This window comes from Stylophora pistillata, chromosome 3, assembly GCF_964205215.1.
Source record: "Stylophora pistillata chromosome 3, jaStyPist1.2, whole genome shotgun sequence".
Classification (NCBI taxonomy): domain Eukaryota; kingdom Metazoa; phylum Cnidaria; class Anthozoa; order Scleractinia; family Pocilloporidae; genus Stylophora; species Stylophora pistillata.
This window is the reverse complement of record NC_142521.1, coordinates 9,618,622-9,638,628: the sequence shown is the minus strand read 5'-3', so window position 1 is coordinate 9,638,628 and position 20,007 is coordinate 9,618,622. Positions and strand designations below refer to the sequence as shown.

General features: G+C 39.0%; 1 protein-coding gene across 2 annotated transcripts in view; it reads left to right on the top strand.

Moving 5' to 3' along the window:
• Positions 1-20,007, top strand: part of LOC111322189 (uncharacterized) — a 47,383-nt gene that overhangs the window by 16,655 nt on the left and 10,721 nt on the right. For both annotated transcript variants that reach the window (XM_088754511.1, XM_088754510.1), the window contains exons 28-62: positions 1,449-1,532; positions 3,291-3,374; positions 3,609-3,692; positions 4,227-4,415; positions 4,586-4,648; positions 4,809-4,883; positions 5,014-5,097; positions 5,824-5,907; positions 6,795-6,857; positions 6,973-7,077; positions 7,364-7,426; positions 7,762-7,845; positions 8,801-8,884; positions 9,370-9,432; positions 9,965-10,048; positions 10,145-10,228; positions 10,464-10,547; positions 11,064-11,138; positions 11,658-11,741; positions 11,849-11,932; positions 12,142-12,225; positions 12,328-12,411; positions 12,537-12,620; positions 12,741-12,824; positions 13,062-13,145; positions 13,939-14,022; positions 14,147-14,230; positions 14,345-14,428; positions 14,886-14,969; positions 15,096-15,179; positions 15,874-15,957; positions 16,045-16,128; positions 16,723-16,806; positions 17,208-17,291; positions 17,669-17,836. In XM_088754511.1, coding sequence (XP_088610637.1) covers positions 1,449-1,532; positions 3,291-3,374; positions 3,609-3,692; positions 4,227-4,415; positions 4,586-4,648; positions 4,809-4,883; positions 5,014-5,097; positions 5,824-5,907; positions 6,795-6,857; positions 6,973-7,077; positions 7,364-7,426; positions 7,762-7,845; positions 8,801-8,884; positions 9,370-9,432; positions 9,965-10,048; positions 10,145-10,228; positions 10,464-10,547; positions 11,064-11,138; positions 11,658-11,741; positions 11,849-11,932; positions 12,142-12,225; positions 12,328-12,411; positions 12,537-12,620; positions 12,741-12,824; positions 13,062-13,145; positions 13,939-14,022; positions 14,147-14,230; positions 14,345-14,428; positions 14,886-14,969; positions 15,096-15,179; positions 15,874-15,957; positions 16,045-16,128; positions 16,723-16,806; positions 17,208-17,291; positions 17,669-17,836 — 3,048 coding nt within the window. The remainder of the gene's footprint in view (positions 1-1,448; positions 1,533-3,290; positions 3,375-3,608; positions 3,693-4,226; positions 4,416-4,585; positions 4,649-4,808; positions 4,884-5,013; positions 5,098-5,823; positions 5,908-6,794; positions 6,858-6,972; positions 7,078-7,363; positions 7,427-7,761; positions 7,846-8,800; positions 8,885-9,369; positions 9,433-9,964; positions 10,049-10,144; positions 10,229-10,463; positions 10,548-11,063; positions 11,139-11,657; positions 11,742-11,848; positions 11,933-12,141; positions 12,226-12,327; positions 12,412-12,536; positions 12,621-12,740; positions 12,825-13,061; positions 13,146-13,938; positions 14,023-14,146; positions 14,231-14,344; positions 14,429-14,885; positions 14,970-15,095; positions 15,180-15,873; positions 15,958-16,044; positions 16,129-16,722; positions 16,807-17,207; positions 17,292-17,668; positions 17,837-20,007) is intronic.

Genomic DNA, 20,007 nt, shown 5'->3' with positions numbered 1-20,007 from the left:
ATTGTTCCAGTGCAATATCTTTTAATGGTTTTTTTTTGGTATCAGTGAAGTTCGTCTAAGAAGCGCTTTAGTGATATGACGGAAGGGGAGAGTTACCGAAACAATTTATTGGCCTTGACCTTGACTGCACAGATTGATGGATTACTCGATTCGCTTCCCTCAACTAGACACTTAGAAAAATGCAGTTACTGCTTAGGTCAGACCAAAGCGACAGGGTTTTTCAAACGCTTATCCTAAAGAGCCAAGATACCTCAAACATCAATTCGTTGTAACAAGTTTGTGCTACAAACAATTTAGTGTGAACTGCGTCTAAAAAAAATCGGTGGACGATTTCTAGCCTTTTCTAAGTTCTCTGTTACAAGAGACGAACGAAAAAGTGGGCGACCAAATCTTAAGAAACAACCGTTATCACGCAAGTCATTCGAAAAACTTGAGAATTTCGTAGAAATATATGAAAGAGGTTCAAGAAGCAACCGTCATTGTTGGAGACCGTAACATTAGCAAATAGTGAAACAGGTATCATCTACTAGTTATTTAGAACCTATTATACAAGAATACCACCCATCAAGAACACTACGATCATCAACTCGCTTACAGTTATGCATCCCACCTATTAAATCCAATTCCTATGGTGGACGAGCTTTTTCAGTATCTGCACCGAAACTATGGAACTCAATTCCCGAATATATTAAAAGAGCGGAAACAGTAGAAACATTCAAAACTAGGCTTAAGACATTTTTGTTTAAAAAACATTACTGTTAATTACTTATTCTCTATGTCTTAATAATCTGTTGTTAGGCACATTGAGATTAGAAATGCACCCTATAGGCATCTATTTATTATTATTATTTAAAGAAAACAACCGCTGGGAAATGAATACGGAATGAACATAAAGAAATGAAATCAACACAAAGCTTTATCCTAAAAAAGGGGTTATAGGTGGCTTACTGACTTGTTAGGCTGTTTAGAAATCCTGGAGGACGACTTGGTTCTGACCGCTTGAAAGGACGCCCCCCCCCCCCCCTCCCCACCCGAGCCATTGCAAATTTCGCCCGTGCGCAGACGCGTGACCTCTCTCATTTGTGTTGCGCGCAACCACCCCGCAATAGTTTGTGGGCCATTTTTGCGCGCGCGCCCACCTTTTCGCCCGTCTCCACTAAGCAAAAGCCGGCACAGGTACACTAAATCAAACGAGTTTGAATTTGTGCGACTTTTCGCTGTACAAAATCATGTCTCGGCGACAATTTGCTTAACAGGATCTTGACCAATTAGTTGCATTTTTTTCACAGTAGCATTGATAAGATAGTGACAGCGGACTTCTGCGCAAAATTTTATCAGAACTTTAAAGAAATGATTGCGACATCGGGAACATGAGAAATTGCCTATTCTGTTGTTTGCCAAATCAGTAACTCTTAACCCATGTTTTCACGCGATCGTTCTGTTCATAGGTGGCCAGAAGAGATAAAAGAATTGAGCAGCTTGAAGAGGAGTTCGCCGAAACACAGCAACAGTACACGGAATGTTATGACGAGGTACGATATTCACACTGCCTTTCAATCATATTTTATTAATATATACTTGTTACTAACCTCGTTTTGTCAGTGCGTGTTGTAAGCTACGGACCGGGTTTTTTGCGCTTGGATTTTATGGCCCAAGTGCGAGGCGAGCGGAAAAAACGAAGTTCTGTAACTTACTATACGAACCGAGGAAACGAGGTTATTAAGATAATTTTTTATATCTCTTGGTTCAAATTGAGGAGAAAGTTCTCAATTCAAACAAACTTTTGAATTTAGTTGGCCGTACAGGGAAATACGGCAGGCTAAATCGACCAATCGTAGCGCACGAACTCAGCGCGCGCGGAATCCGAATCGAATTTGACGTTCATTGATGAAAATAGTGACGTAACAAAGCTCAACTACAGAAGCATATTGTCAGTGAAGCAAAGCGACGAGTTAAAACAACGAATGGCCGCAATGAACAAGCTTCCGGGAATTCATCTTGCTTTGGTAAAGTTGCATAATCGATTTTTGCCTTCGTTAACTCTGGTAATCGCCCCGTCGAGCGATCGGTATTTCGGTCATGAAATGTTGTTCGCTTTTTGTTTATTTTTTCGCGCTGATCCTTTCAAACAACTTGTTGATCATATATCGCCGTGATTCGAAAGACTTTTATCCCATATTTTATCAACATATTAACAGTAGCTTTTCTAAAAGGAAACGAATAGATAACTTAAATGCTCACAGATTATGACTTACGGCTTGATATCTTAATCCAGGGCTAATTTTTATGAGCAAATGTTGATTCAAACTCGTTTCGAGAACCTATGGCACTAAACATAATTTCTTTTGTTAAGGCTTGCTTGATAAAAATCATTCATAGTTGCCAAGATTTCAGCAAAGTTGTAAGCTCTCAACTATTTATAACCATTCGATAAAAAATTGTCGACAACAAATTGCTTAATATTTTATTCGTGTTTACGTTTTAATTCATAACGGAAAAAAGTATTTTCTACAGTAGAAAGGAACCGGAATTAAATTGTAGAGTAAATATACCTAAGAAAATTCAAAAAGACAATTGTTGCTATCAAAAGATCTATTATGACACCTCTTGATTATCTGCTATGTCATTTACCAATAAACGTTTATAGCGTTATTATTGGCGGAAGTTATGAAACACGATTTAATATGCATCAAAACAATTCGACTCTCTGTGAAAATCCTATTTGTAGCCCGTTGTAGTTGAAAATTCTCCTCTTCCCGTAATTTTTTTACAATGAGTTGCGATATAGCGAACATTTGGAGTTCAGCTGCTTTGGCTTGTGTCACAACAAGTTGGCGAAACCGCTGTCTTCCCTTGTTTCAAACGGTATGATGACTGTGGATAGAAAAACTTCAAGCACCGCTCGAAAATTTGCATATTTAACATTCGTCGTTTATCTCGAACACTTTTCAATACAACTCTTCTCATTTTTTCGTTTCAATTCACTTTTACTCATTTCCAGTCAGAAATATTGATAGTTACGAAATTCAAAGTTTTAATGATTATGCACTTCGTAGTTGCAGTTACTGCGACATTGTTGTAAATTTGTACATAGTTTTTTGGAAATTTTCAACTCTAGTTTCCTTTATATAGATATCTAGCTTTCAAGTACAGAGCGTTTTGGTTGTCCATTCCTACTTGAAATGTTGTAAAAGAAAACAGTTGTTTCATATTTTATGTTTTCTCTTCTTTGTTACGGTCAGATTGATGTTTCAAAATTTTCTGAATTTAATTTTATTTCTCTTCTGTAGCTTGTTCGCCAAGAGGAACTCATGGCAAAGTTACGAAATGAGATAACGTCACTACAAGAAGATGTGTCAAGGTCAAATGATGAGGTATTTAATGAAAAAAAAAAAAAGGTGACCTTTTTTAAGCCGTGTTTAAAACCAGGAGTCATTCTGAAAGAGTTTTCTTGGCAGTGTAGATTGAAAATCAACTTATCTCCTTGTCTGCTGGTTACGTTTGGAATCTGGAGAGCTAAATAACTCTTAAGCTGCGAGAGCCCGAACTCTTGGAACGATGAGGTGTTGACTTGTGAAATGTCACTAAGACTTCGTTTCTCTCATTAGGTGGTAGAATCGGAAGAAACTATTCGCAAAATGGAAATGGAGCTTGCGATGTCACAGGAAAAACACCGCACATGTACGCAAGAGGTAAAAATAACTAAATGAGTCTTTTTAGGAAAATTTCTTGAATTCAATTATCTAAAGGAATATTCGAAATGGAAGATGTATCAAAAAAGCAATTTAAGTTACATGTAAGATGAGGTTTCGATTCCAGTTTCTCTGTTATTTTGGTGCAGGGCAGTCTGAGATTTCAGAACTTTTTTTTTTTCTTTCCTTTGTAATTTGTTAAGAAAACTTGCATCTCCCTTCTATCCACTTGAATGCAAAACCAAAACCAAACGGTAGATGGTAACTCGTATTTACTGCGATCTAAGCAGTTCGCTAGCTTTTATACTACGATTTCTGAAAGGCCCCGTTGAATGTTCGTCTGCTTCGATTTCTCGTTGTTAGTGCCTTGGATTTCGTTTTAGTACAACAAGCAATGGCAATACACTCTATAATCCACTTCCTTAAAAGAATATCTCTTATTAATGCTGTGATAACCTCCTCCGTGGTCTCCTTCATTGTATCTATGACATGTTAACAACCAATGGCCACTCGTTAATTGACGTTAATTGATAGGTGGCAAAACGCGACGAGACGATCCTGAGCCTACAGTCCGAATTGGACGCTACTCAGCAGGAATACGAGACGTGTAGCAGTGAGCTGTTGGAGAGAGAACGAGAAGTAAACGACTTTAAAGAAAAACTCGGCAAACTGGATGTCGAGGTTAAGGCGCTCAAAACACAACGAGAAAGTGACGAAAACAAGGTGTGGATACTTAATGAAAGATTAAAAAGAAAAAATAGTCACGACCTTGAGTACCCAAAAATGATTCGAACTTTAACTTTTCCAATTTCGAGGAAATGAGAAAGCTATCCTTTGATGAGAGTGTTCATTTGGGAGTTTCGATTCTGTAACATCATTTTGGTTCTTCGCAGATCGCAGGAGACGATAAGGAAATACAACAACTGAAGACAGACAAAGCGAGACTGATGCATGAGGTTGGTTTAGCGCACAAGGCTTTAGTTTGATAAGAGAAGTCATCTGGTTATGCTAATGATGGTTTTGTTTCGTTTACGATGAGATTTGTAGAATAACGATCATTTGCTAGCATTGGAAACGACATTTTCTCTCTCTCTTTTAAATCAATGTTGTTTTCAGGTCCAACAACTGATGCAGACTGTTGAACATGTAGAGGGAACCATGACGGACGCAGTAACAGGACATTCGTCAGAGGTAAATCTTCCTTTGCACTTTACGAGTCAGGCACTGGTTCCCCCAGATTTACGCCTTGTTCTCTAGCCTTTGTTTTTGAATTGCCTCAGGCGGCAAAAATGATTTGAGAAACCATTACATCTGATTGTAGATTAAACGGCTTAATGCAGAGATTGAAACATTGGGAGCTAACCTTACTGAAGTCATGCAGAAAGAGAATGATACTGCTAACCAGGTGAGTTGACAGTCAAACTACTTGTTCTACTTCTACCTTTAATTAAAAGGTTCAAGTCGAGACGTAAATGTCGGCGACAGACTGATCAATAGGCCATTTTACAGTTGTGCGCTTGGTTGCCAAGCCTTTGATTTGGAGTGAGGCTGAAGGTAACCTTGTTGTGATAGAGACCAGTATCTAGTTAGCACGATAACAAAGTAATTTACATTTGAAAAGCAGCAACGTCTGTATCATAACAAGGTCACCCTTAGCCTCACTCCCGTTCAAAGGCTTAGCAACCTAGCATACAACTGTAAAATGGACTATTAAGGACGGTCACATTATTTACCTAATCATCTCTGTCCTCTGCTGGGAGAAAGAACCATTTTTGAAACACTAGCTCGGGACCATGGGTTTACAAGTTATGAGCTCGCTTTGTTCTTGAGGTGCTGATTCTTTCAGAAAGTGCATCAAGAATACCCTTCAAATTAGAGGTCAGTAAATTACCCATGAAGCCGTGGGATATCTCAGGAAAACTGAATCTTTTGTCCTAAGAAAAAGTATCATTAGTCTTGACTTCCAAGGGGGTGTCTTTTATTACTGCCAGAGATCCTCAGAGCCACCAAACTTAAGATTCAAAATGCACGGAAAACTCTCTCTCTTATTAACCAATGGCAATTGTATATGCGATGAAATATAAATGATATTGTTTTCTAATGCGCCATTGTTATACTGATATTATTTTAGCTCCAAGAAGAACGCGAGAAAAATAATAAACTGACCCGTGAAGTGCAACACAACCAAAAACTGAACGAGGAAGCCCTTGAAGAGGTAAGACTAGACTTTCAGTTTGTTCATCTTTCTAACTGTCTGTCTGTATGTCTGGCTGGCTGGCTGTCTGTCTGTCTAGCTGTCTGTCTGTCTAGCTGTCTGTCGGTCTGTCTAGCTGTCTGTCTGTCTGTCTAGCTGTCTGTCTGTCTAGCTGTCTGTCTGGCTTGCTTTCTGTCTGTCTAGCTGTCTGTCTGTCTAGCTGTCTGTCTGTCTAGCTGTCTGTCTAGCTGTCTGTCTGTCTGTCTAGCTGTCTGTCTGTCTAGCTGTCTGTCTGTCTAGCTGTCTGTCTGTCTAGCTGTCTGTCTGTCTGTCTGTCTAGCTGTCTGTCTGTCTAGCTGTCTGTCTGTCTAGCTGTCTGTCTAGCTGTCTGTCTGGCTTGCTGGCTGACTGACTTGTTGGCTTGCTAGCTCGCTCAGGGCTTTTTATCGGTTCGTCGATCCTTCTATAGACCTGCTTATCTCTTTGTCTGTTTTTTTCGTTTGCTCTTCCATCTGTGTTTATAGACAGTATGCATAAGTGGCAGGCCTGATTGGTTTTCTCATGCGCTCATGTAAATTAACCCAATTAACCTCTTTGAGTTAAGGCTTTTTTGTTCCTTGGACATACTGACGAGGCTCGATGGGCTAATCTACATCAATACGAAAGAATATCAATCGAGTCCGCCATTTACGCATGATGTCTATATATGCTCTCCTCCCTGTCCATTCTTGGCTGTCGGTCTGTTTGTCTGTCTGTCTGACCTTCTCTTCGACTGCCGGTTTGTCTTTGTCTTTTTGTCAAATGGCAAAAAATGATATTCTTACTATTTCATTTATATATATTTTTAACTTACGTTTATTTGGATTTTCTGAAAATTTCACCCCATGACACTTGTTCTCCTCTTGTAGATCAATCGTTTAGAGCAAACTATCCGTCGTCAAGAAAAAGATATGACAGAAGCAAGAAACCAGGCAAGTGAAAGAAATACCGTGATCCTACTTGGAAGTTCAATAGAAATGTTCCAAGATATTTATCACCAACGTTTATTGTTGTTTCAAACGTCAGACCTTCGTGTTCATATTTTAGGCTTCAAGTCTGAAAGAAAAGCTCAATGAACTGGAATCACACAGCCATCAACTACAGAAAAACGTTAACTATTACAAAAGCCAGTTTAATCAAAGTGTTACTCAGGTATTGTGTCTTTATACGTCTTGTGGTAATTTATTATTTTGGCCCTTCGTTTTCTGGCTGCCACACCTTTTCAAATCTTCAAATCTTGAGAATGATTGCGGTACACGTGTTTGTTTAATATCTGGTTCTGAGAATTTGGTGTTAAAATCAATTTCTTTAGTTAAAAATTTCCTTCTCTTAACTAAGTTGTTGGTATGGCTGACAGAGTGTTAATATTGTAAGAATTAAAGAGACGATTACTCCATGGAATGAAAGGGTTAATTCAGTCTGTCCCATTTGCTTCCAGGTCAATCGATGTGAGGCTATGATCAAGAACTTGGAGAAAAGTTTGAAAGAGGCACAAGAGCAGGTGAATTGTTAAATTTCATACTGTAACTTGCTTTTTCAAGCATCAAGCCTTCTTTTTTTTTTTTTTAACCTTTCTTATTGCTACTCATACCTTTGCGGATGCTTACTTAGAGAACCTGACTTCATCCTTCCATAAATGCAAACTTTAAAGTATAATAACCTTGTTATACACTAATAAAGAGAAAACTTTCTTTTAAAACGCAATTTCCCCTTTAGCTGTTGTTATGTCGTCGCCTTCCTCTTTAATCACTCGTAAAATCTTTCTTAAGGCTACGAGCTAGACAGACAACACTCCTCTATCAAACTTGCTGCTTGACTTTTTTTTTCTTCTCTAAGGCGGTGAAGTGCGAAGAAGAAATAAACCAACAGTCTCAAGAGCTGACAGTATTGAGACAAAATTATGCGAGTGAAACGGAAAAGGTGAGTGGATACCAAATCTGGTCAAGCTATTTGAAATGACTATTTGGGGTTAACTTTGTGGAAACGAGACGTTTCGCGGATGCACTAATAGAAAGTATTTTACATCGTGTCCGTCTCGTAGACCGACAGAATTTGAAACCAAAACAAAAAGGACATTTAAAAAAATTGCGAAAAAAAATAAAGCGGAAACTTAACATTTTTTTCAGGGAACGAATTTAATTTTCCCCCTACTTACTAAGTACTCGATCGGTTCACCTCTCTTCTTCAAACATTTTTGATTTTTGTTTTTTGTTTTGTTTTGTGTTTTTTTTCAATTCAGCCGTAAAGTTGATTTTTCTCCCGGAAGAGCGGCCTTGCATAGAAAGATTATTGATATTGAAAACTACGAGCCATATCTGAAACAAGAAAATATTTTTCAAGGTTAATGTCGCGTCGAGTCAAACAGAAATTAAAGATTTATGTGTAATGTTCTTAAATCAAAGTGTTTGGTTAGTTTTGAGAAATCCTTTGTCAGTAAAATGCTTTCGAGCCATTGTTTTATTCGGTTTAATTAATCACATTTACATAGTGATGTTTTTGTTTGATTTTATTGTCAATTTATTTTATCACCTGTTGCATATACCAAATGTACAAATTGCTTAGTGTGTTGTGTAGTTTTATTATACAAGAGCAAGATCCCTATAAACTTTGTCGGTTTTTCTCACGAGGCCAAATCCTTCTTCAAAACTGTGGCAAATTGACAGATAAAATTAACAAATCAGTTTACGGATTGCTTTATTTTTGGTGAAAAAAAATTATTTACGATTTTGTATTCTTTGAAATAGAGTAGTTGTACGGAGTTTAGAAAGTACATGTTTTATTAGAAACCTGCTCAAATCTTGCCTGTAAAGGGGGATATTTTGTCCCATTTGTTTAAAGGTTATTTAAAATTTTTTTATTTTTATTTTTTTTGTAGGCTCAAAAGCAGAACAACGCAATGGAAGAGCTTGATAGGGAGTTGCATCTGGCCAAAGACGCCTGCCACAGATTGAAAAGCCAGGTATTTTAGAGTGTTCAGGCACGAACTGGAAAACTATAGTTTATTTGGCATGAAATAGCTCGTAATATTTTCGTTTCTAAGGCTCTTCAGCCATCAAACTTGGCTATGCAACTGTAAGTTTCATTTACTGATTTGAATTAATCGATGAAAATGATTTTTTTTTTGTTTATTCTTTGTATTTTCTTTGTCATTCCGCTTCCTCGTCAAACAGAAAAACAAAGCTTTTCTGTTCGCGCTTTATGACCAGAAACAAATGTAAATGATAAATCGAGACAAGAAGGTTCCTTCGTTTTTTGCCGGCACTTGTGTGACAAGAGAATTCTAGTAAGTTAGGAAGGACAAATTACAGTGGAAAATTGTCAGCAATGGCCTGAAGTTCTCTTTTGAGTACTACTAATCAGCTGTTGGACCTCAGAAAGAAAATTGTACTAAGTAATTGTTTTAAAGTTTTTTTTGGAAATTAACATTAATTCTCTGAACTGCAGGTTTCCCATTGTGAAGAGACCATTCACAATTTAAAGCAAAAACTCGGCGACAAACAGAAAGAGGTAAGGATGATTTTGAATTAGTACTGCATTTCCAAAATTACTGCGTAAGAGGAAAAAAGAAATCATTTATTCCCCGTACCTACAATATGTTGATATTCTTCAATAAAAAAATCTTCTTCACACGAAAACCATTTTCAACTTATCTTACACGTAGCCTCCATCCGAAGCTTGCATTGCCAATTAATCGTTTCAACGTGGTAAATAAATAATGGAAATCAAGCATTAACGAATACCTAAAAGTCCCGCTAAAATTATTTGAATTTGCACATTAATTGTAAAGTTAAGAAATGTGCGAAACTATTCACATATAAACCTGATTTTTGCTGAATGTTATCAGATTTAAAGGGTCTTGTGTGATGAGAGGAGACCGTCGCCATTACATGTTTTTTCCGCTCTGCTGGCTTTCTTTGTCGCGTGTTGTTACAATGCGAAACGAGCGGCTAAAACGTGACACAAATCCCTTAGAATTAGTTACGTTCTCATGGCTCCTTAAAAAAGGTTCACCTCAATGAATGTTTATTTTGTTATTCAGGGCTCTATCCAAGAGGAAAGAACAAGGCTTCTTCAGGAAGATTTGAATGCTTCAAAAGAAAAATTCGAGAAATCGTTGGAAGAGGTACAGTCGCTTAAGCAATAGTATAAATCTCTTTTGATTCATTGCAATCTTTAGATTCGTGTTCTAAAAGCAAACGTTACTCATTGGTTGTTATAGATTGCACAGAAGGAAGAAAAGATCCGAAGTCTTCAAAACGCGATTTTGACCGAAAAGGAACAACACGCTCAGCGAGTCCAACAGGTGTGAATATTTTTTTCAGCTCTTAGACACGTACTGCGTCGCATTTTTCAAGGAGTTTGCTCTTGGAAATCCTCCATACTTGCAGTGATGAGCACTTTTCGGTCTTTCAAGAACGCTACGTAGAAGAAACAATGACTCTACAAATGGAGCCTAAATGTTGTGAACTGGTTGTGACATACTATTTCTGCACCTTTCATTAAACACTAACCTATCTGTATGCATTTGATCCTTCAAGGTCACTTATTATGAAGAGAAAATGCTGGAAGTGGAGGATGAGCTAAGTAGAGTGAAAGAAGACAGAAGGCAGGCATCAATACAGGTAACGAATTTTTTTTTTTAACTCCCAAAGTGCCTCTTTGTTAGGGAACCTGATGAAACGCTGAGATAATTTTCGATGGACTAGCCTCTCATCCAGAAGCTGTAGCGGGTATCCATAGTGGACACATATACCGGTAAGCGTTTTCCAGGTTCTCAGTTATTAGAGAGGGATGAAAGAGAGGATGTGCGGCAAACGATCGTTGTCATTGGTAGAGAAACGGCTCCTGCCGTTTTTCGCGCGTCCAATATTTCGACCGTTTCCGCCAATTAAGAGCCTGGCACAGACACTGAGACTAGCTCCGGTAGCTATGTTAGCTAGTTTTGTAGGTAGATTGACATTTAGACGATCATTAATTTACATTTACTTCCTATAGAAGTTGCCCTTTACTCTGCAAAGTTTACAGAAACCTTTTTTATGCGTGTATTAAACTTTGATGGTAGAGTGAGGGATAAAAATACCGTCCTGATGCGACAAAAAAAAAAAACGACTCGTAGCTAAATTTCATCGTATTCACAGGTAACACGCAGTGAGCAGCTTAGTCAACAGCTACAGAAGGAAGTCACCAACTTGAAACAAAAGAGCAGAAACGAGGTACGGACAAAACCTTTGCAATGCTTTAACCAACGGCTGTCAGTATAAATCAGCAACTTCTTTTCCTTGACAAGTTTTCCTTGGAATTTTCGGTGGAAAATTTTCGCAAGTCTTAGCGAGATCCTTTTTCAAAGAAAAGTATGAAGGTCTCGAAGGCTTTTTCTACCTTAGCCTCAGTCATCAGCCTTGAGTGTTCTGCTACGACACAATCCTCTCTACATCAGAGGATTGCGGGCGCACCGAAACGCTTCTGGCTTAGACTAAGCCTAGTTTTACATGTATTTTGTTAAAGTTTTGGGTAATATGTTTCATCAAGAGGTCCTCTTTCTGTGAAAATTTTGTTCAATTGCACCGCCCTAACTCAAAAAACCATGAAGACTTGACAACTGTTCCCTACAGCCCTCAATAACATAAAAACTTTAGCTGAAATGTTTAGCAGAACTCAAGTAAACCCACGCAATTTATCTCTTTCTTTGACATTGAGCAACTGAATCAATTGTTTCATGTTTTCTTTTGAAGATGGCGAAAAAGGATGAAATTGTGAGGCGACTAGAGGGAGACTTAACCAACCTTCAAGAGACGGTCAAAAGCTATGCTGAGGAGGTGAGATGAGTTAATTTTCACTCCTGTTGGAAGGCTGGAATATCAACTTTGTTCAGTTAGTTATAGTCAAGAATTAATGATTACTTTCTTTTTTGTTTCGTATCCAGGTCGCTCAGCTGAACGGCAAGCTAACGGCCACTCAGACAACACTATCAACACGTGATCAGGAACTACGTGAAAAGGAAAATGAGGTATTTAAACAACACGTATAAAAAAGAAGGATGTTTTTTTTCGTCTTTTCATGAGCGTGGGCGAAGGAAACTAAATTGGGTTCACATCAGGAATTGAACCTCAGACTTTCGGAGGAACGAACATTTATATTTAATTTTTTTGTTTCCCTACGAAAACTCTCTTTCTCCAGTTACATATTTTCTATCTTCAAACCTTTTTTCCCCCTCAGATATTCAGTTTGGAGCAGGCAACAGCTGAGATGAACGACCAGGTTAACACCATTCAGACGAACTGTAGCCACTTGGAAGAAGAGGTTTGGACCAATATGACATCAAGTCCTAAATTTTCTCGGCTCCATAGTACAAATGATCTAGATTATTAATCTGATTGTATACTTGTTTTATCTTATTCATAGGGTTCTAAGCAGCGTGCCAGAGTTATTCAATTGGAAGAAGACTTATCAAATACTCGCCAAAAGCACCGAGACGCCGCACAAGATGTAAGTTTAGCTTTGGTTTATAAACTGGATGGTTACTTAGTATTACCAACCTTTCCGACTTTGTTCTTTAAGTTAGTTTACTTATGTTTTCTTTGTCTTTGGCATCATCCGTTATTTTCCCGTAGCTTGCTCGTTGTGAGGAGAGACTGGGTCTGGTGGAACAGAGTTTGTCGTCTACACAAGACCAGCTGAGTGCCCGGGTGTCAGAGGTCAGGAAGCATCAATCGACTCATTGAAAATTTTTTTTTTTCATGTTGATGATTGAATGGACTGAATCTAAAATGAAAAAAATAACGAGATGAAAAGTCAGTTTTGTCTTTTTGATATAGGTTGTGAGACTAGAGAAATCAAATCGCAGATTGCAATTGGAACTGAAGAGCACCAATGAACAACAAGAAGTACAAAACAGACAGGTTATTTAGCTTTCTTTTGTTTGTCTATCTGTTAATGTATGCGTTTGTGGATGCGTGGAGACTCCGACTGGCATCTAAAATTCTTGCTCTATTCTTATGACTTTGGGCTTTCATAGGGGCAATTTCTCATGACTTTATTCAGCTTGTAGATCTCTAAGCTTGTTTATTTATTCTTACTTGAGACCTTAAGACCCTTTTTACGCCTCTATCTTACTTATACGCTTTGTTTTTCGCAAGATCGGAGAGCTTGAAGGTTACTTGGAGCAGTTGAAGGCAGACTTGCAAGTGGCTCAACAGAGACACCAGGCGGCTGTAGAGGAGGTGCCACCAAAACAACTGTTATAACATAACCAAAGTAAAGCGCGCGCTCTGATTGGTCAATTTAGCGTCCCCCATTTGCCCATGGGTGTACGCTGCTGACGTGAGCAAATGCAAAGACTATGTTTCCGCGCGCGCTTGTTTTTTCTGGTCTCGTAAGATTTGTTAAATAAAAGGGAACTCTTTAGCTACAATGTATGAGTGTTATGTTATAAAACAAATGGTAAACACCACAGCGTACACTATTGAGTTATGGATGCACTTGGGAGGTTTGCTAAGCACTCAAGAAGCTAGAGTCGCTCTCGGCTATCGCCTCGAGCAACTCTTACGCTTCTTTCGTGCTTAGCAACCTCCCGCGTGCATCCATAACTCAATAGTGTACGCTGTAGTGTTTACCATTTGTTAATTATGTAACAGTAACAGTTATGTTACTGTTACATAACTAGGTCAGCTGTTACTGTTACATAACAGTCGTCAGCTATGCTCCAAGTCGTTGTAAAAGGAGTGACTGTTCTGTCTGTCGACGTTTCTTGTTAAATTTTGTTACAAAGATTCTCAGGTCATAGAAATGCTCACGGTTGTATGTAACTGTGAAATCAAAAAACATTTCGAGGTATTTCGTAGGTTTGTTTGCTTTCCTTGCCTCCAGGAAATGATATAATAATATCACTCAGTGTTTGAGCTTACTGAATTGATATTCACATGTCAAAACAAGTCCAGTATTTGTTGATAGCAAAACACAGGCGTTGGTCATCATATGTTAGTCAATGTTCGTAACTGATTTTCTTATGTTAAGGCGGCTGCTTACGAGGACAAGGCAAGAAGACTGGAGATAGATTTGGAGACTTCCCAAAAAGAAAACCAAGTTATTAGTGAACAGGTCTGTGTGGCGAATCAAGATGAATCCTAAGAAAATGATGAAAACTAAGAAACTCGAAACTTAGTCGTTTATCAATCGTTTTTGTTATAGAGGTGTTTATTTTTGGTATTCTATGTCATTGCAGTTTAATGACCAACTGGAAAGTGCGCGGGAACTGGAAACCCAACAAGCACAACTTAGAGGACAAATACAGGAGGCACAGAAGCACGTGAGTATCACATGGTCTCCACCTGTCTTACACACTGTGCGTAGAATGGCATTCAGGTATAAAACCTAACTTTTTGTTTTATTTTGTTTGTTTGTTTGTTTTTTAACCTTTTAGATTCGTCATTGTCAAAACGTGATGGAGGAACAAGAGAACAAAATCTCGTCCTATATTGAACAACAGGAAGATGTGAAATCAATGGTCAGTGGTTTTAGAAGATGTTCAGTTAGGTGTCGAATGAATATTTAAGAATTTCTGTTGGACTTGGTAGTTACTGAATGAGTGGGAGGGCCGGACGGGAAATTTTTGGCCTAAGGTCGTGACTGACTGGCCGATCGCTATGAAGTCAGTAATCTGAAAAATTAAATTCAAGTAATAGTACCTGAAAATTAACTGAATTTGGAATAGTTGTTTTAGTATATACTAAAACAGTGAGGTAATATACACCACCAAACATTGATTTGAGTGATTTTTTCGCTTGTCACGGATGCAAACCGGGACGCCATTTTTTCCCGAGTTGCTCGGAGGTAAATAGCAAAGGATATTCGGAGTTTGACTAGCTAATCAGAGTGCGCCTTCAACGCTATCCACTGTATTAGTATATACTAATAATATTTACCGATTTTTTTTTCTTTTTTCACTCGTTTACGGAACTCAGATTCGGGACAAAGAGAAAGCGAATGGTCAGCTGCGAGAGGAACTTGGTGGAGTATTAGAGAAAAACAAAAACATCATGGAAGAGGTACACAATACACTACTTTGCTTTAAATTAAAACTTTACGCTGAACAGATATGCTGCAGGAATTGGTGACTCGTTGGCAATGTTTTAAATGTATCTTGGTCATAATTATACTTGTTTATTCACCAGATCGCGGCACGTGATGCTGATATACGGGTTCTAAAAACTGACCTGAACTCGGCGCAGAAGAAAATCAAGAATCATGCAAATGAGGTAGGGCCAAGGTCTCGCTAACAGTGACGCATTACTCTTGTGGCATAGGAGCCACAGCAACAGTCTTAGAGTGTCTCGAAGAATCAGTTACTGAAAATAGGTGGCTTGAAACTCCTTTAGGTTGTTGCCGCTCTCACGGTGGTGGGTACCTCCTCATTGTCCACGTTATGTCGGATAAATTTGGAAGCGCAATCCTTTTAACTTTGTTTTCGTACGGTTTAACCTGCCTTGTTTAATGTGGCCTGACCTGCCTGATAGGTGTTTAATCCTTTTTATACGTTTCACGCCAGTGAAAATTTTCCGAGCCGAGCGAGTTACGCTTTGAAAGTCACTTTTACTTTGTTATAGAGCGATTTTCGACTGAGTGTCGTAGAAACCAAAACCAAAGTTGCAATCTTATTAGAATGGCCAATCAGAAGGAAGGGAAATACTCTCAAGAACCAATGAGAACTCAAAGTAAAACAACCAAACTGCCAAAAGCGCGGGAAAACGCGGGCGACCAAGTTGTAATTGAGTTTTCTAGTTTTGTATCTGATTGGTTGAGAGAGTGGGGCGAGTTTTTTGGACCAATCACAGAGAAAAGTAAAATAAAACCAATGCAATCTCAGATTGCTTTCGACGCTCAATTGAAAACTACTCGAACAAAGAAGAAATTATCTTCGTTTATAACTGTTTTGTCTTTTTCATATGTTAGGTTAAACGCTATGAGGAAACACTACATCAATTTCAGAAAGACTTAGAGCGTGCACAAGAGAATCATAGGAATGCCTCAATGCAAGTTAGTGACATATTTAAGCCTCTCATTATCTTTGTGCTGTAACCGATTAGAACCATAAGCTAATGCTCTCATTTCATTGCTTTGAAGATTGGAAACCTCGAAAAAAATGTGCAAAACTTGAAAGTACAGCTTGCTGGTGCACACGGAAACCACAAGGAAGCCATGGACCAGGTAGATTGCTGTTTGTTTTTGTGCTTAAAATCTCTGTTTGCATTGATTGCATTTTGTATGCTTACTGACACAATTAAGCTAGAACCATAATTTCGTGTAATCAATATTTCTCAAATATTAATTCTGGGATACGCTTTTCATACTCATACATCTTTAATTAATACATCTTTGTATTACATATGGCCCTCACCTTCCCACCCATCCCACCCCAGGGGAGGACATCCATCACACAGTACTCTCGTGTGTGGGAAATTAACGTCTCCTACCCCAACCCTGCAGGAGACGGGACCTCCATTTATTCGTCCCCATCCGAGAAGACTAGAATATCTAACCATTTCTTGATGTTATAGAAAGGTAGCAAATTCTTCTCAATTATTTTAAGACCTTGAGTGTTGGTCCGGCCGGGGCTCGAACCCTTGACCTCCCGCACAACAGTCTAGCGCACTATCCATTGGGCTATCTGGGCGGCGGAAAGTATTACCAATATCAGACATGTTGGGTTACATGTGATTCCACCGTTTTGCGACATTTTTTCCAGTCTCTTGACATTTGTGTAACACAAGAGTCTGTTTTTTTTTTTTTTTATGTTTCCAGCTGGCACAGCGATCTAAAAGCTTAGCAAATGTCAAAATGGAGTTAGCAACGACAAAGCAACAGAACCAGGCTATGGACGAACAGGTAAATAATTTTTATATTTGACTGTAGCTACAGATTCTTTACATGTAGACTAATTACTGCCCTGTTACGCAAGCAGCTTCCTAGCTGTCAAATTCTTACTTTAACAAAGGAAAAATTAAGTTGGGAGCACTCGAAGCCCCCCCCCCCCCCGTCCCCCACCCAAACAAAAGACTTTCTCAAGTTTCCCTTAAAACAATTCCCATCGATATTCGTGTGCACCGTGATAGCAAAGTTTCCTACTCACGAACATAACACCATGACCATTGATAAATCTCGAGCCCAGCTCTTTCGGTCTGTAGTCCAGCCGCGTTGATTATTGGGTTACCGCGTCTTCCAATCAATGCTCGTTCTCTTACTTTATTGGTAACACCTTTTGTGATCCTGTACGCCTGTTTGCATAGATCTTAGGGTTGGAGGAAAAAGTTCGGAAATTAAAGACGGACTTGAAGAGATATCAGGACAAAACCAAACATGCTGACGGAGAGGTAAGTAAACTTGGACTGAGGCAGGCTGACTGACCAACAGACTAACTGACTGACCGTTTTACTGACTCGTAAACTAACTGACTGACTGTATGACTGTCTAATCGAATTTGTCGCTGATTTTATAAGTAAGTGGCTGACCTGGGACTCTGAATAGATAACTGATTGGCTCGCTAAATGTTTTGTTCAGTAACTTGTCCGCAAGCTGATAGAAGGTCTGACTTGACGAGAGATCGATTGAGTTAATCACTATTTAATTTACTGTGCCTAATGTGCGGTGGGCTTTCTGACTGACTGACAGATAGACAGACAGTATCTGATGGACTGACTACTGGCCACAAGAAAGACTGACCGACCATTGATTTTTTTTTTCTTTCAAGATCCAACAGTTCGCTAGGAATATGGACGAATTAAAAAGTCAGCTTGGGATTTCTCAAGACAAACTTCACAAGCAAGCTCAAGAAGCGGCTAGAAGAGATGAACAGTTAGTGGTTCTCAAAGTTGAGTTAGCAACATTACAGGAGAAAGATCGCCTTATACAAGATGAGGTACTTCAAAAATTTCCCTTCAGCTCCCCAGAATGAAAATAGGCAATGAGAATTCGAAGAATGATATCAGTGAAAGCGCGGGACATGCAGATTTAGTCGGACGAATTGAGGTTAAAAATTTCCATCAGTTTGTTAGTGTGGACAGTTTCTTGACTAACATTAAATACTCAGTAAACATATTTGTAGAGCTTTCGAAATAATGAAATGATATAACGGTGTTTAGTTATCTAAGTGTGCTTCGTAGAGTACAAATAACGCGCGAGACGAGTACAAACTCGTTGTTTGTATTTTGACTCGCCCTACGGACTCGTCAAAATGCGGCACAACTCGTAAAAATACTCAGCGATACTACACAACAAAACGTATAGTAAGATATATATTTTGTATACGAGGGAAACCCTGACCCTGTACACCCCAAGTAATCATACTTGAATAGAATAAATGTTTGAGAAGAAAATTTGCCCTGAGCGGGATTTGAACCCACGTCCCCCTGTTACTAGTCAGGTGTGATGACCACTACACTATCAGGACAACCATGCTAGCAACACGGCAATCGAGGATGTGATTTACGTGATCGGAGACGTGGTCTCCCGGGAAGCTTAATTTTCAAGGTGACAGGGTAGGGGAAGCCCATAACCCCATATAAAACCCAACTAACGATCTATTAAAGATACGCGACCGAAGTCAACTTAGCGGATGACAAAGGAGGATCCAATCACGGATACAGGCTAATTTCAATTAAATGAATTCTGTATACGAGAGAAACCCTGACCCTGTACACCCCAAATAATCATACTTAAATAGAATAAATGTTTGAAAAGAAAATTTTCCCTCACTTCGGTCGCGTATCTTTAATAGATCCTTAGTTGGGTTTCATATGGGGTTATAGGCTTCCCCTACCCTGTCACCTTGAAAATTAAATTTTCTTTTCAAACATTTATTCTATTTATATATATATATATATATATATATATATATATATAGGAAGTCTGCAAGTCGATTTTCGCGTGGAACAGTGCTCAATACGTTGAAGCAGAGCAGAATAGATATTATGAGAGGAAAAAAGGACGTAACTACATTTCCCGACAAGCCTGTTTCGTGAATCGCTTCACTCTTCAGGGGTTTAATGAAAGAATATACATGTGACTATCGTTTATATACTAGGAAAATTTGCATAATGCGCGGTAAACTTAAAAACTTTAAAGTTCAGTTGTTGCGTAGCAACGCTTTGTTTCTGTGTCGGCATGAAGATACGAGTTCGTTACGCTTATTTAGTGATGAGAGGTCGGGTCGGTAAATTATCAGGAATTTTTCTTTTAGTCAGAGGTTGCATCTTTTATTGGAGCTGTTGTAGGGAGAGTTAGATGATAAGATGCGCCATGAGATAGAATAGTCAATGTTGTCGTTCTTGAGTGTCCAGATGTGTTTGCTAAGTTCGGTAGAGTTTTTCTGCTTGGCGTGGCGGAATGATGCGGTGTGATTTCTGTGTCTTGTTTTGAAGTCGGTTTCTGTGAGTCCGATGTATGTTTCAGAGGTGTTGTTGTCGTTCCGTGTGACGGTGGCTTGATAAACGACTGAGGATCGAAGGCAGTTACCATTGAGCGGGCAATTGTTCTTTTGTCGGCAGTTGCATGTTTTGTTGGTTTCCGTGCCGTCTTTGTTGTCTTTCGTGTACGGTGAGTGGGACGAGTGTAAGATGCGCTTGTTGTGGTTGTCGATGACCTGTTTGGTGTTGTTCATACAGCTGTAACTGATTTTGATGGTGTTGCGGTTAAATATTTTGCGGAGGCTGTGATCCTTAGTGAAATGTTTGTCGACTAGGCTGAGGAATTTGTGTCCGATATTGGTGCTGACGTTCTTGCTGAATGGAGGGTTGTACCAGAGGATGTTGCTTCGCTGCCTGTTTTTGCGTTTTGCAGTCGTGGTGGGTTCGTAGTGAAGGGTGTATTGGTATCCGCCTTCGTCAAGTGCTTTTTGGAATACTCGACAGAATCAACAGCAAAATCATGAGAACAGCCAAGTTCAACCAGTGGAGAAACACCGCCTCCGCAATCGGGTGGTTCAAATCCCTAAAAAACAAACAACACCTAAGTTTTATTTGCTTCGACATCGAGGAATTCTATCCATCCATCAGCCAAGACCTTCTCAGCAAAGCACTTGACTTCGCATCC